Source organism: Mastigoproctus giganteus, chromosome 6, assembly GCF_048544385.1.
Source record: "Mastigoproctus giganteus isolate SK-2022 chromosome 6, ASM4854438v1, whole genome shotgun sequence".
In the NCBI taxonomy this organism is placed as follows: domain Eukaryota; kingdom Metazoa; phylum Arthropoda; class Arachnida; order Uropygi; family Thelyphonidae; genus Mastigoproctus; species Mastigoproctus giganteus.
In genome coordinates, this window is record NC_143580.1 from 178,877,729 (window position 1) to 178,892,873 (window position 15,145).

At 39.1% G+C, this 15,145-nt stretch overlaps 1 protein-coding gene across 1 annotated transcript in view; it reads left to right on the forward strand.

Moving 5' to 3' along the window:
• The window catches only part of smid (nuclear valosin-containing protein-like smid), a 402,569-nt gene that overhangs the window by 7,153 nt on the left and 380,271 nt on the right, over positions 1-15,145 (forward strand). The window contains exon 2 of the mRNA XM_090375537.1: positions 13,343-13,466. Within this exon, the coding sequence (XP_090231663.1) occupies positions 13,343-13,466 (124 nt within the window). The remainder of the gene's footprint in view (positions 1-13,342; positions 13,467-15,145) is intronic.

Below are 15,145 nucleotides of genomic sequence, written 5' to 3' on the forward strand. Positions count from 1 at the left end.
GTCAAATGAAGAAAATTTTAGTTGACAAATGCAGTACTTTAAAGCTGAAAAATTTATTAAGGGATTGTGAAAAAGTGTCATTTTCAAGCATCATATTATATGATTGTATAAAATTGAAGGGGTTTGCAAAATATAGCCTAAATACATGAAATAGTTAACTTTACAGGATATGTTTAATAAAATTATGGAACAAACTGCTGACAAAAGTGGTAATTCTGGCTCTTATTGGTCAGCATCAAGCAAGGTGTAATCTTGCTTGATGCTGACTTTTGTAATATAATAATAATAATCAGACTTTTTTATATAAAGTTGCATTGCATATCGTAAAGCACCTGAAAACATTCAAATTTGCATTTTGTAACACTTTTTTTAGATAATGCAAATTTTAATGTATGCCTTTAAGTATTTATTTCGCAAGTGTTCACAAGTGTTCTAATTTTGCTTGCTGAGAACCTGAAATCCAGATAGCCTTTGGTTCCAAGTTTTATGGATAAGAGGTCCAGTACTATACCTATAATTCAGCAGACAAATACTCATTATTATAAGTTAATACAACATTATCCACATTATATTTATGTTATTCATCTATGATGAAAGTGTTAGAGAGTTTTTTTAAAACACTTGTGTTTCTTTGAAGAACTCAGCTTATATAATAGCTCAGTGTTCATTTTCTAAAACATTTTGTGGTAGGTCTCTGAGTAATTCATGGTTTTGTTAAGGGAACACAGCATGGTTTTGTTAAGGGAAAGTCTTGCCTGACCAATTTGATTGGACACTAGGATGCAGTCACAAAAGAACTGGATGCAGGGGATAACTTTGATATTATATATTTGGATCTTAGAAAGGCTTTTGATACTGTTGCACATGGAAGACTGCTGCACAAATTGGAGCAGTGTGGCATTGGAGGCAAATTGTTGCTGTGGATAAACGGGTGGTTGAGGGGGAGAAGACAGAGAGTGGTAATCAATGGACACTGCTCATCGTGGACTAATGTTATTAGTGGAGTCACTCAGGGTTCACTGTTGGGTCCATTATTGTTTTCTGTATTTATAAATGATACTGATGATGGTGTATCAAGCTTAATGTCCAAGTTTGCAGACAATACAAAGGTTGGCAGGGTTGTTAAGGACACTACTGACGCTATGCTGCTGCAACAGGATCTGGAAAGGTTGAGTATATGGGCTGAGAGGTGGCAAATGAAGTTTAACATTGACAAATGTAAAACAGCATGACAAATATGGGAAACAGCAACCCCAGGGCAACGTATCAACTCTGTGGTACTACACTGACAGTGGTAGAGAATGAAAGGGACCTGGGGGTAATTGTGTAGGCAGATATGAAGTTCTCTGATTGAAGTTCAGATTGGCTGCAAGAGTAGCTCATGGTGTCTTGTCAATGATATACAGGAATTTTTCTAGCAGGGATAAGGAGGTGATTATTCCCTTGTATAAGGCAATGGTCAGGCCACACCTTGAGTACTGTATACAGGTCTGGAGGCCTCATTTCAAGAAGGATGTAGAGCTGCTGGAACGAGTACAGAGAATGGCAACAAGATTAGTGAATGGAACAAAGGGTTGCTCTTACGAAGAAAGGCTTCAGTTCTGCAAATTACAATGTCTGGAGACTAGGCACCGGCAAGGTGATCTGATAGAGGTGTATAAAGCGTTGAATGGTTTGATCTGATAGAGGTGTATAAAGCCTTGAATGGTTTAAGCATGCTCAATGCTGATGGGATTCTTCCTCTAGCTCAGAAAAATCACCTGAGAGGGCATAAATTCAAATTGAGGAAAGATATGCAGGATGGATGTGCGGAAATTTGCCTTTAGCCAGCGGGTGGTTGGTTGATGGAACAGACTTCCATCCCTTGTGGTGGAAGTTGATAGCCTAAATAAGTTTAAGGCTCAGCTGGACAGGTATTTTGAACGAACAGAGGGGTGAAGTGGAAGTGGGGTTTTTTTTTTTTTTTGGCTGATGCTGCATAAGCTTGCTTTCTTGCATCAAATGCCTCTACTAATGCTAATCCATTCAAGACCTTAAACACCTCAATCAGATATGCTTGCAGGTGCCTAGTCTTAGACGATGCAATTTGCAAAACCCTTTTCTGATAAGTGCACCCATTTGTTACATATGTTACATTATCAGAGATGACTGAACGCCCAGTCCTTGAAGATTTCTATCTTCAAGGACTGTGCATTCAATCATTTCATCCTCTCTGGCAGACACAAATATTAAACAATGTCATTTTCACTTATTATCAATTTTTGGAGAACATCATAAGTGATAACAATTGAAACTAAACTCTCTATTGATACTCTGAAATTCAGGACTGTCAAACTAGCAATTAGTTTTGTGTACCCCTCAAAAGCCTTTCATTTCCCAAAACGTGTTAATATTTTCTTCCTCTTTAAAAATAACAGCAAATCTTGTGGAAAACACTGTCTTACTAAATTTTGTGTGTAATTTTTCAATTAATTTCATTTGACACATAAAATAACTTTTTATCAGAAGCAAATTCATTAAATTTTTCTCATTTTAGTATGTAACATTACATTTTATTAAATTTAAATAAAGAGTTTTGAACCTTCTGTTAATTCTTATTTATGTGTGTGCAATTCATCAAGCTAATCATTGCAAGATAAATATTTGTATCAATATATTGGAATAAAATTGTTTTATAAAATGTTTCCTCAAGTGAATGAGTTGGTAGCAAAAGGCACTACGTGGTCCTCAAAGTGACTCGAATTTGGACAGGCCTAATCCAAATGAATTTGCATTAGCATTAGTAGAGGCATATGATGCAAGAAAGCAAGCTTATGCAGCATCAGCCAAAAAAAAAAAAAAAAACTTCCACTTCACCCCTCCGTTTGTTCGAAATACCTGTCCAGCTGAGCCTTAAATTTATTTAGGCTATCAACTTCCACAACAAGGGGTGGAAGTCTGTTCCACCAACCAATTACCCACTGGCTAAAGGCAAATTTCCGCACATCCATCCTGCATGTCTTTCCTCAATTTGAATTTATGCCCTCTCAGGTGATTATTCTGAACAAGAGGAAGAATCCCATCAGCATTGAGCATGCTTAAACCATTCAAGGCTTTATACACCTCTATCAGATCACCTCGCTGGTGCCTAGTCTCCAGACACTGTAATTTGCAAAACTTAAGCCTTTCTTCGTAAGAGCACCCCTTTGTTCCATTCACTAATCTTGTTGCCCTTCTCTGTACTCGTTCCAGCAGCTCTACATCCTTCTTGAAATGAGGCCTCCAGACCTGTATACAGTACTCTAGGTGTGGCCTGACCATTGCCTTATACAATGGAATAATCACCTCCTTATCCCTGCTGGAAAAATTCCTGTATATCATTGACAATACTCCATGAGCTACTCTTGCAGCCCATCTGCACTGCTCAGAGAACTTCATATCTGCCTGCACAACCACCCCCAAGTCCCTTTCATTCTCTACCACTGTCAGTGTAGTACCACAGAGTTGATACGTTGCTCTGGGGTTGCTGTTTCCCATGTGTAGTACTTTACATTTGTCAATGTTAAACTTCATTTGCCACCTCTCAGCCCATCTGCTCAACCTTTCTAGATCCTGTTGCAGCAGCATAGTGTCAGTAGTGTCCTTGACAACCCTGCCAAACTTTTTTATCGTCTGCAAACTTGGACATTAAGCTTGATATACCATTATCAATATCATTTATAAATACAGAAAACAATAATGGACCCAACACTGAGCCCTGAGGGACTCCACTAATAACATTAGTCCACGATGAGCAGTGTCCATTGATTACCACTCTCTGTCTTCTTCCCCTCAACCACCCCTTTATCCATAGCAGCAATTTGCCTCCAATGTCACACTGCTCCAATTTGTGTAGCAGTCTTCCAACAACAGTATCAAAAGCAACAGTATATGCAATATGTGCAACAGTATCAAAAGCCTTTCTAAGATCCAAGTATATAATATCAAAGTTATTCCCTGCATCCAGTTCTTTTGTGACTGCATCATAGTATCCAATCAAGTTGGTCAGGCAAGACTTCCCCTTAACGAAACCATGCTGTGTCTGAGCTATAACTGAAGTCTTGTCTAAATGATCCTGCAGTGCTTCTTTAACCAGTGCCTCCATTAATTTTCCTGGAACAGAAGTTAAGCTCACAGGTCTATAATTACTTGTGTCAGCCTTTGATCCTCCTTTGTGAATTGGGGTCACATTTACACATTTCCAGTCTATGGGTACCTCCCCTGAGTCCAAGGAAGCTCTCATAATTATGGCTAAGGGTTTGCTTACTTCCTTTGCTGCCTCCTTTAATATAACTGGATATATCCCATCCACCCATCAAGCCCATCATATAAGCCCATCAAGCTCTCAGCTGCCCACACCAATGCCAGAGCTTGCACTTGGTCATCGCGGAACACAGCGGCAACCCCCAAGGCAGAATGCGCTGGTCCCAAAGGAACTAGTAGTTGTTGGTGACTCTATTGTCAGGGAAACGGGAAACATGCTTTGTAAAAAGGATAGGTGGAATAGGACCAGGGTATGTCTGCCAGGGGCAAAAGTTGATGACGTTGTAGAGCGGATATCATCTTTTAAGGGCACAAAAGGTGATATAGTTGTACACGTTGGCACTAATGACATTAAGAGTAGGAGACCGGCGGAATTACTTGACAAGTACAGGTCACTGATGAAAAAAAGCCGTGAATTAGGGTTGAAATTGAAAGTGTCTGCAATTCTGCCCAGACACGATAGGAGGGAGTATATGATGAGAGCCCTGTCAATCAATTCAGCCCTGGAAAGATTGTGCAGGGCTCAAGGGGTAAAATTTTTTTCAGCCTGGTCTGTACTTGTTAACAGGAGAGACTGCTTCTACAGGGATGGGATACACTTAAATAGAAAGGGTGCAAGAATGTTTGCTGATGCTATCGAGGCAATGTTAGGTGGGTCGGAAAACTGCTAGATATTGGGGGGATACAAGGACTAATAGATTAACAGTAGCCACTGGCAGAGGTGAAAGTGATTCTTGCACTGCTTCTATTGGAATGAGCCGCAGCCTGGAAAATAAGATGCAGGATATTTCAGAGACTGCTGGAAATCATTGGGGTACAAGTAAACACATGGGTTGTGTTAGGGTAGCTAAGAAAAAGAACAGGTGCATGTATACTTGTGTGTACACCAATGCTAGGAGTTTAGTAAATAAATTTGATGAATTTGAGGTATTGCTCAAAACATCAAAGGCAGATATTGTGGGGATTTCAGAGACGTGGTGTCACACAGATATAAGAAATGCAGAACTGGAATTTGGGGAGTACAATGTCTACAGAAAGGATAGACAGGATAGGAAGGGAGGAGGGGTTATGCTATTAGTTAAAAAACACATAAAATCCAAGGAAGTGAAGCCAGTCGACATCGCTGGACAGTGCAGTGTCGAGTCAGTTTGGTGTGACATAAGCATTGGGAGATCAAAATTGAGAGTAGGAGTGTGCTATAGGCCTAATGACTCTGATGAGTATAATAAGAAACTGTTCGGAGAAATAGAGTGGGCCAGTAAATCAGAGAGTCTTATAATGGGGGATTTTAATTTCCCAGATATTGACTGGAATTTGGGGGCTGGTCACTCACACAGTAGCAAGGCTTTTGTGGATTTATTGGATGATTGTTTTCTACATCAGCATGTTCGGGAGGCAACTAGAGGGAGTAATACTCTTGATTTGATTATCAGTAGTGATTCTTCATGCATTAAGAATCTGCAGATAAATGAACCACTTGGTGGCAGTGATCACAGTGTGCTGAAGTGGGAGTTACTCAAAGAGGTAACTACCATTAGGGGTAAAGGGAAGGGGTATTGCTTTCGTAAAGGCGACTACAATGGACTGAGACAGTATTTAAATTCTATACAGTGGGATCAACTGATGATATTGCCAACAGCAAATTCAAAATGGGAAGCATTCAAAGAACTTATCGTGGAAGCTACTAGGCTTTACATACCAACTAAGAAATATTGTTCAAGGTTTAGGCCTAAATGGTTGTCAGATGAACTAATGAGGCATATGGCAGAGAAGAAAAATGCATGGGATACATACAAATTAACACGTGACACGGACGCCTATGATAGATACAAGTTGATATGCAACCAAGTTACAAAGGAGGTTAGGCAGGTGAAGGCAGATTACGAGAAATCCTTGGCAAGGGATGCAAAGAAAAACAGCAAAGAGTTCTTTACTTATGTAAACTCTAGAAGGAAGGGGATGAATCAGATTGGTCCACTTGAGATCGATGGGTCAACTGTTGATGACCCTGCTCGGGTAGCTAACAAACTAAATGAATATTTTGCATCGACATTCACACATGAGGAGTTATTCAGCGAGGGGAATGCCAGAGGTGTATTCAACTCTAGCAGTAAGCTAGAGAATCTTGTAATAACTGAGAGCAAAGTGGAGGAGAAATTGTTGAAGATAAACACAAGAAAGGCACCTGGGGTGGATGGGATCTATCCAGTTATATTAAAGGAGGCAGCAAAGGAGGTAAGCAAACCCTTAGCCATAATTATGAGAGCTTCCTTGGACTCAGGGGAGGTACCCATTGACTGGAGATGTGCAAATGTGACCCCAATTCACAAAGGGGGATCAAAGGCTGACACAAGTAATTATAGACCTGTGAGTTTAACTTCTGTTCCCGGAAAATTAATGGAGGCACTGGTGAAAGAAGCACTGCAGGATCATCTAGACAAGACTTCAGTTATAGCTAGGACACAGCATGGTTTTGTTAAGGGGAAGTCTTGCCTGACCAATTTGATTGGATACTATGATGCAGTCACAAAAGAACTGGATGCAGGGAATAACTTTGATATTATATACTTGGATCTTAGAAAGGCTTTTGATACTGTTGCACATGGAAGACTGCTGCACAAATTGGAGCAGTGTGGCATTGGAGGCAAGTTGCTGCTATGGATAAAGGGGTGGTTGAGGGGGAGAAGACAGAGAGTGGTAATCAATGGACACTGCTCATCGTGGACTAATGTTATTAGTGGAGTCCCTCAGGGTTCAGTATTGGGGCCTTTATTGTTTTCTGTATTTATAAATGATATTGATGATGGTATATCAGGCTTAATGTCCAAGTTTGCAGACGATACGAAGGTTGGCAGGGTTGTCAAGGACACTACTGACACTATGCTGCTGCAACAGGATTTGGAAAGGTTGAGCAGATGGGCTTCGAGGTGGCAAATGAAGTTTAACATTGACAAATGTAAAGTACTACATATGGGAAACAGCAACCCCAGAGCAACGTATCAACTCTGTGGTACTACACTGACAGTGGTAGAGAATGAAAGGGACCTGGGGGTGGTGGTGCAGGCAGATATGAAGTTCTCTGAGCAGTGCAGACGAGCTGCAAGAGTAGCTCATGGTGTATTGTCAATGATATATAGGAATTTTTCTAGCAGGGATAAGGAGGTGATTATTCCCTTGTATAAGGCAATGGTCAGGCCACACCTAGAGTACTGTATACAGGCCTGGAGGCCTCATTTCAGGAAGGATGTAGAGCTGCTGGAACGAGTACAGAGAAGGGCAACTAGATTGGTGAATGGGACAAAGGGGTTCTCTTACGAAGAAAGGCTTAAGTTTTGCAAATTACAGTGTCTGGAAACTAGGCACCAGCGGGGTGATCTGATAGAGGTGTACAAAGCCTTGAATGGTTTGAGCATGCTCAATGCTGATGGGATTCTTCCTCTAGCTCAGAAAAATCACCTGAGAGGGCATAAATTCAAATTGAGGAAAGACAGATGTAGGATAGATGTGCGGAAGTTTGCCTTTAGCCAGCGGGTGGTTGGTGGGTGGAACAGACTTCCATCCCTTGTCGTGGAAGTTGATAGCCTAAATAAGTTTAAGGCTCAGCTGGACAGGTATTTCGAACGAACAGAGGGGTGAAGTGGAAGTGGTTATTTTTATTTATTTATGTTACTTTTTTTTTTTTTTTTTTTTTTTTTTGGCTGTTGCTGCATAAGCTTGCTTTCTTGCATCAAATGCCTCTACTAATGCTAATGCTAATTAGTTAAAAACCCCGGGTGCCTTTCTTGTGTTTATCTTCAACAGTTTCTCCTCCACTTTACTCCCAGTTATTTCAAGATTCTGTAGCTTACTGCTAGAGTTGAATACACCTCTGGCATTCCCCTTGCTGAATAACTCCTCATGTGTGAATGTCGATGCAAAATATTCATTTAGTTTGTTAGCTACCCGAGCAGGATCATCAACAGTTGACCCATCAATATCAAGTGGACCAATCTGTTTCATCCCCTTCCTTCTAGAGTTTACATAAGTAAAGAACTCTTTGCTGTTTTCTTTGCATCCCTTGCCAAGGATTTCTCGTAATCTGCCTTCGCCTGCCTAACCTCCTTTGTAACTTGGTTGCATATGAACTTGTATCTATCATAGGCTTCTGTGTCATGTGTTAATTTGTAAGTATCCCATGCATTTTTCTTCTCTGCCATATGCCTCATTAGTTCATCTGACATCCATTTTGTCCTAAACCTTGAACAATATTTCTTAGTTGGTATGTAAAGCCTAGTAGCTTCCAAGATAAGTTCTTTGAATGCTTCCCATTTTGAATTTGCTGTTGGTAACATCATCAGTTGGTCCCACTGTATAGAATTTAAATACTGTCTCAGTCCATCGTAGTCGCCTTTACGAAAGCAATAACCCTTCCCTTTACCCCTAATGGTAGTTACCTCTTTGAGTAAATCCCACTTCAGCACACTGTGATCACTGCCACCTAGTGGTTCATTTATCTGCAGATTCTTAATGCATGAAGAATCACTGCTGATAATCAAATCATGAGTATTACTCCCTCTAGTTGCCTCCCGAACATGCTGATGTAGAAAACAATCATCCAATAAATCCACAAAAGCCCTGCTAGTGTGTGAGTAACCAGCCCCCAAATTCCAGTCAATATCTGAGAAATTAAAATCTCCCATTATAAGACTCTCTGATTTACTGGCCCACTCTATTTCCCTGTACAGTTCCTTATTATACTCATCAGAGTCATTAGGCCTATAGCACACTCCTACCCTCAATTTTGATCTCCCAATGCTTATGTCACACCAAACTGACTCGACACTGCACTGTCCAGCGATGTCGACTGGCTTCACTTCCTTGGTTTTTATGTGTTTCTTAACTAATAGCATAACCCCTCCCCCCTTCCTATCCTGTCTATCCTTTCTGTAGACGTTGTACTCCCCAAATTGCAGTTCTGCATCGCTTATATCTGTGTGACACCACGTCTCTGATATCCCAACAATATCTGTCTTTGATGTTTTGAGCAATACTTCAAATTCATCAAATTTATTTACTAAACTCCTAGCACTGGTGTACACGCAAGTATACCTGCACCTGTTTCTATTCTTAGCTACCCTAACACAACCCATGTGTTTACTTGTACCGCAATGGCTCCCAGCAGTCTCTGAAATATCATGCATCTTGTTTTTCAGGCTTCTGCTCATTCTAATAGAAGCAGTGCAAGAATCTCTTTCACCTCTGCCAGTGGCTACTGTCAATCTATTGGTCTTTGTCTCCCCCTAAGCTAGCAGTTTTCCGACCCACCTAACACTGCCTCGATAGCATCAGCAAATATTCTTGCACCCTTTCTATTTAAGTGTATCCCATCCCTGCAGAAGCAATCTCTCCTGTTAACAAGTACAGTCCAGGGTGAAAAAAATTCTTCCCCTTGAGCCTTGCACAATCTTTCCAGGGCCGAATTGATCGACAAGGCTCTCATCATATACTCCCTCCTATCGTAAGTAAGTAAGATTGAGTAAGCTCAATGTTGATAGAATCCTTCGTGCTCAGACTACACACAAGGGGGAATAAATTCAAATTGAGGAAGGATGATTGTAGGTTGAATGTGCAGAAATTTTTCCTTCAGCCAGAGAGTAGGTGATTGTTGGAACAAACTCCCATCTGGTGTTGTAGAGGTGGGTAGTGTGAATAAATTCAAAGAACTAGATAAATCATTAGAGGGGACGGACAGGTGAAATGGGAAGTGTAGACTTTTTTTTTTTTTTTGCTGTTGCTATATAAGCTTACTTTCTAGCATCATATGCTACTACTAATAATATCGGAGATAAATAATTTCTTCTTCTTGTCCCATTTGACTATAAAGCTCTCATTAATATATGCATTCAGGTAAATAAAAAAGAAAAAAAAAAAGAACTCAATAAAAAAAGATCTTCCTTATGACAAAGTAGGAAAATCATTATGACAACTTAGGAAAAGCAGTGAAATGTTCCTGAAATATTCTGAAATTAAGTAGAATGTCAGGATATTTCATTGATGTATGGAAAACAACAGGTGAATTCTCAAAATCTGGACTCTCCAAAAAAAATTTGGGACTGTTGGTCCTTACATCAATAATAAATATAGTATTTATTATTGATGTAATGACCAACAGTCCCAAATTTTTTACTTGCTTAGAATAACTATTATAGTTTATTCCTAAATTTGACTTGGGATTTCCTTTTGTGGCCATAGCTGCAGATAATAACACAATAATAATAAGCTTTCAGCAAAAAAATATTGTTTTTACTAAATAATATTACAATTTTCATCTTAAAATAAGTTTGAAATTTTGTAATAATATTTAATTAATATAATCTGAACCAAATCCAACCTGAGCCTGAATGTTAGTTTTTCCCAGCCTCTGAGCTAAGCTAAGCCCTGTCCCATGCATACCACTAATTTGTAATATACATTATACAACTTACTGAAATTCCATACATTTATTCCTGTTTTTTTGATAAGTTGGATTGCTGTATCAAGTTTGTTGGGTTTAAAAGTGAATTTTTTTTATGTCATAAATGATGATATTCATTAAGGATATTTGAAAATAATTGTGTCATGTAATTCATTTGTGAAAGTAAAACTTCTTGAATGAACACAGTAACACAGGATAAGTGTAATGTCAGTAATATGTTTAAAAAAAGAAATTCTCTATACTTCTGTTGTACCATATTTTTAATTAGTCTTTTGTTTTTTTTTTTATAAAAGAAAGTGGCTATTTAAAACAGGGCCCGGCAAACTATGGTCTGCAGGCCAAATCCGGCCCTTTGCCTGTTTTTTTACTGCCTGCAAGCTAAGGATGGTTTTTACATTTTTAAATGGTTGAACAAAAATCAAAAGAAGAATAATATTTCATGACAATGTCAAAATTTTATGAAATTCAAATTTCAGTGTCCATGAATAAAGTTTTATTGGAACACAGTCATGCTCATTCGTTTACATATTGTCTATGGCTGCTTTTGTGCTACAACGGCAAAGTTGAGTAGTTTCAACAGACACCGTATGTGGTGCTCGTCACTTTGCTATGCTGCTCGATGCACTACAAATCGCAGTGATAACTTGACAGCGTTTCGAGTGCCACACATTTTGCCATACCACAACATTTTATTTTTATTTTATTACCAGTGCGTACCCATCATGTCAAAACAAGAAAAGAAGAGAAAAGTGGACTTTATATGAATGTCTCACTTTTATGCTCTGTGGAGTGTGGATTATTTTGTTATCAAATTAAATGCCAAAGCATTATGCAATGACACTATAGTGGTGCTAAAAGAATACAATATACGTCAACATTACCAAACTAAGCACTCATCACAATATTCCTAACTTGCAGGAAAGCAACAATAAGAGAATGAATGTAGTCAACAAAAAATGAGGAAATTTATTTTCTCTCTTAGTGTATAAGTACCTACATAATATCCTTGACTTTGCTATTGGCCCACAAAGCTTAAAATATTTACAATCTGGCCCTTTACAGAAAACGTTTGCCGACCCGATTGAAAATATTATGTTTAAATTTTCTAAAAGTAATTTTTAATTAAATTGATTGAGTGATGAGTGGAACAAAGTCACAGCTTGATATCTAAAATTTGCTAATTTGAAGTAAAAATATGAGGGTCTTTCTATAAATTATCTACCTAAGATAGTTCCCATAGTTATATTTCAATGATTCAGGATTTATCATGTTCCGGCATATCTCAACTTGAATCATACTAATTTTAATCCCACTATGTTCTTAGGTTGTGCTGCACTAGTAGAAAAAGAAGGAAGACACCTATATCAAATTATGGATTTGCCAAAATTGGAGCATCGTTCAGTTGTCATGTTTCTCACCAAAGAAGGAAATGGGTCAAAGGCCATTCATGAAAGTATGGTGGCTGTGTATGGCAACAATGCAGGTGAAATACCAAGCGAAATTCTGGTCAAAACAATTCAAGTGGGGGTAGAGAGTCCATCGAAGATAATCTGTGTCCAGGAAGGCCTATGACAAAAAAACCACTCCAGAAATGTGTCAAGCTGTGGAAACCCCTGTGTTGAATGACAGACATTTAAAGGTGTCCCAAATCTCTAGGAGACAGTTATAACCATCTGAGGGAACAGTTATAACCATCCTCCATGAACATTTGGTGGATGACTAAGGTCAGTGCAAGGTGGGTACCCAGGTTTCTGACCCCCGTGCAGAAGCAATTCAGTTGGTGTTGTGAGGAGAATTTAGAGCTTTATGGAAGGTATCCTGAAACTTTCATCTCCAGAATTGTTACTGGTGATGAAACATGGGTTCATCACTGAGATCCTGAGACCAAGCAAGAATCAATGCAATTTCCATTGCATTGATTCTTGCTTGGTCTCGGGATCTCCCCCAAGCACAAAGATTCTCCCCCACCCAAAAAATTTAGGACACAACCTTCAGCTGGCAAGATTATGGCCATCATTTTTTGGGATGCTGAGGTGAATTTTGTACATTCACTACTTGGAACACAAGCGGAGAGTCACTGGGGAGTCATATGCATCTGTATTGTACAACCTAAAGATGTGATAAAGGAAAAATGCCCTGGGAAACTTTCCAGAGGTGTGCTGCTTCCTCAGGAGAATGCACCAGTGCACACAGGTCACATGCTGTTGCTGCTGCTTTGAGAGACTGTGAGTTTACAGAACTTATTCATCCACCTTACACTTCGGGTCTGGCCCCCCAGTGACTATTTCCTGTTTCGACACCTCAAGAAAAATGTAAGTGAACATCGCTTTGTTGATGATAATGAACTGAAGTTTGCTGTTTCTACATTCATTGCTGGACAGGACAGAGAATTTTATTTGTCTAGTTGGTCTCATTGCCAACAAAATGGAACAAGTGTATTGAAGTTCAGTGGAGTTACATTGAAAAATAAAACCAGATTTTTTGCCTCAATCTCATTTCCTTCATAGGTAGGTAGATAATTTATTGAAAAACCCTCATTTTAATTTGAACTTTATGATGTATGTTTCTTAAAAATATATTTAATGATACTGTTGATGTTTAATATAGCTTCTTGGTGTGAGAAAGATTACTTCTGTAGTGGATGTCGAACAGCTGCTGCTGGATTTACAACAAACTTATCCTGAATACAGTCGCAGAAAGAAAACAGCTTTTAAACGTTTTGTTTACAAAGGTATAAATCATTTCCATCATTAAAACTATATACATAAGTTAAAATAAAATTGCTTTAGAACTTCAAAGCCCAGAAGAGCTTTAAAAAGTGAATCTTATCAAAACCTGCATTCTTTCATTATACTGGAGTGAATATAAATCAGAGATTCCCATGGGTTGATATAACTGTTCAAGATATTACATGGGAGACTAAGGGTTTAATAGGGAGGAACACAGACTATACAGTGTTTGCATTTTTATGAGCCTGAGCTACAAAATTGTAATATTATAGCTAGTGTTTATTTTCTGCTTAATGTTTTAGTATTTATTATTTAACAGTCTCATCAAAACTGTAATGTTTCACTTTTCCTCAATATAAGTAGTTCCTTGCTACTGATAGATATATAGCAAGCAATAATACACACCACAATTTAGAGATTATACTCATTATATAATTTTGGTTTTAATATGTGCTTTCTATATAGCTATGAACTGTTATATTGTGATTTATTTTTATTAGTATTTATGGTTGAATGTTTTCAGCAAAAATAAGTTAGTTTTGTTTACTTGGGATACACTGAGTTAGCTTTGCATTAGCAACACAAACCTAATACCTTGTGAGGCCACCTTTTGCTCATAATACCACCTGTGCATGCCTTGGTATGAACTTCACAAGGTATTGCAGGGTGTCCTGTGGTACCCACACATTGCACAATATGTCCAGCAATACCTGCATAATGTCAGGTGGATGGTCATAGCATTGAATATCTTTTCCAGTAGGTCCCAAACCTGCTCAGTTGGGTTGAGATCAGGTGAGTTGAGTGGCCAGCCAGCCAGCCATTGGAAGACAGAGAATTCATTGTCATGGTTCTTAAACCAGTTATCAACCTGCCAGGCCTTTGGCATGGTGTGTCTTGTTCATAGATGCTGGAGTTGTCTGGATACGCTGTCATCAGGAAGAGGTGTATTTGGTCACCAAGGATAGAAACATTTCCCAGCAAGCCATTGATTAACAGTGATCAGAGGACCCAGGACATGCCATGAAAACAGTCTCCAAACCATAAAACTTCCAACTTGCTGAACCCCAATAGTGCATCCAGGTGGCATGGCCTAGTGTTGCATTTTTTAAATGCTAATAAACCCATCAGCACGATAGCGTTGGAAATAGGATTCATCAGACCAGGCAGCAGATTTCTACATGTTGGTGAGCCATTATTGATGCTGTCATGCCCATGCAAGTTGCAGTTTCTTGTGTCTCACAGTGAGCACGGGTACTTGTTACCGCTGACTGTCATAGCCTCTATGAGCTAATGTCTGGCACATAGTCCATGTGTATTGGTCTTGCTATTTGTATTTTGTTCTAGGTGGTTGGCCACCATGCTGCATCACTCCTGTGTTATGAGACGAGAATCAACACTCACCGTGGATGTCAGCTGCACGTGACAACCCCACGTGTGATGTTTGGCTGGTCATTTGGTCGCTGTTGAGTTAGTCACAGTAGACTCACAACACCACAGAACAGGAACACTTAACCATGTTCACTGCTATTGAGGTACTGGTGCCTATACATCTTGCTCCAACAATCATTCCACATTCAAAGTTGGAATGATCTTGACATAGACTCATTCTTCCTTACAGACAAAAACTGATTGCTCTGTGTGTGAATTACAACCTTATATCACCCATTCCCAACTTTGAGCT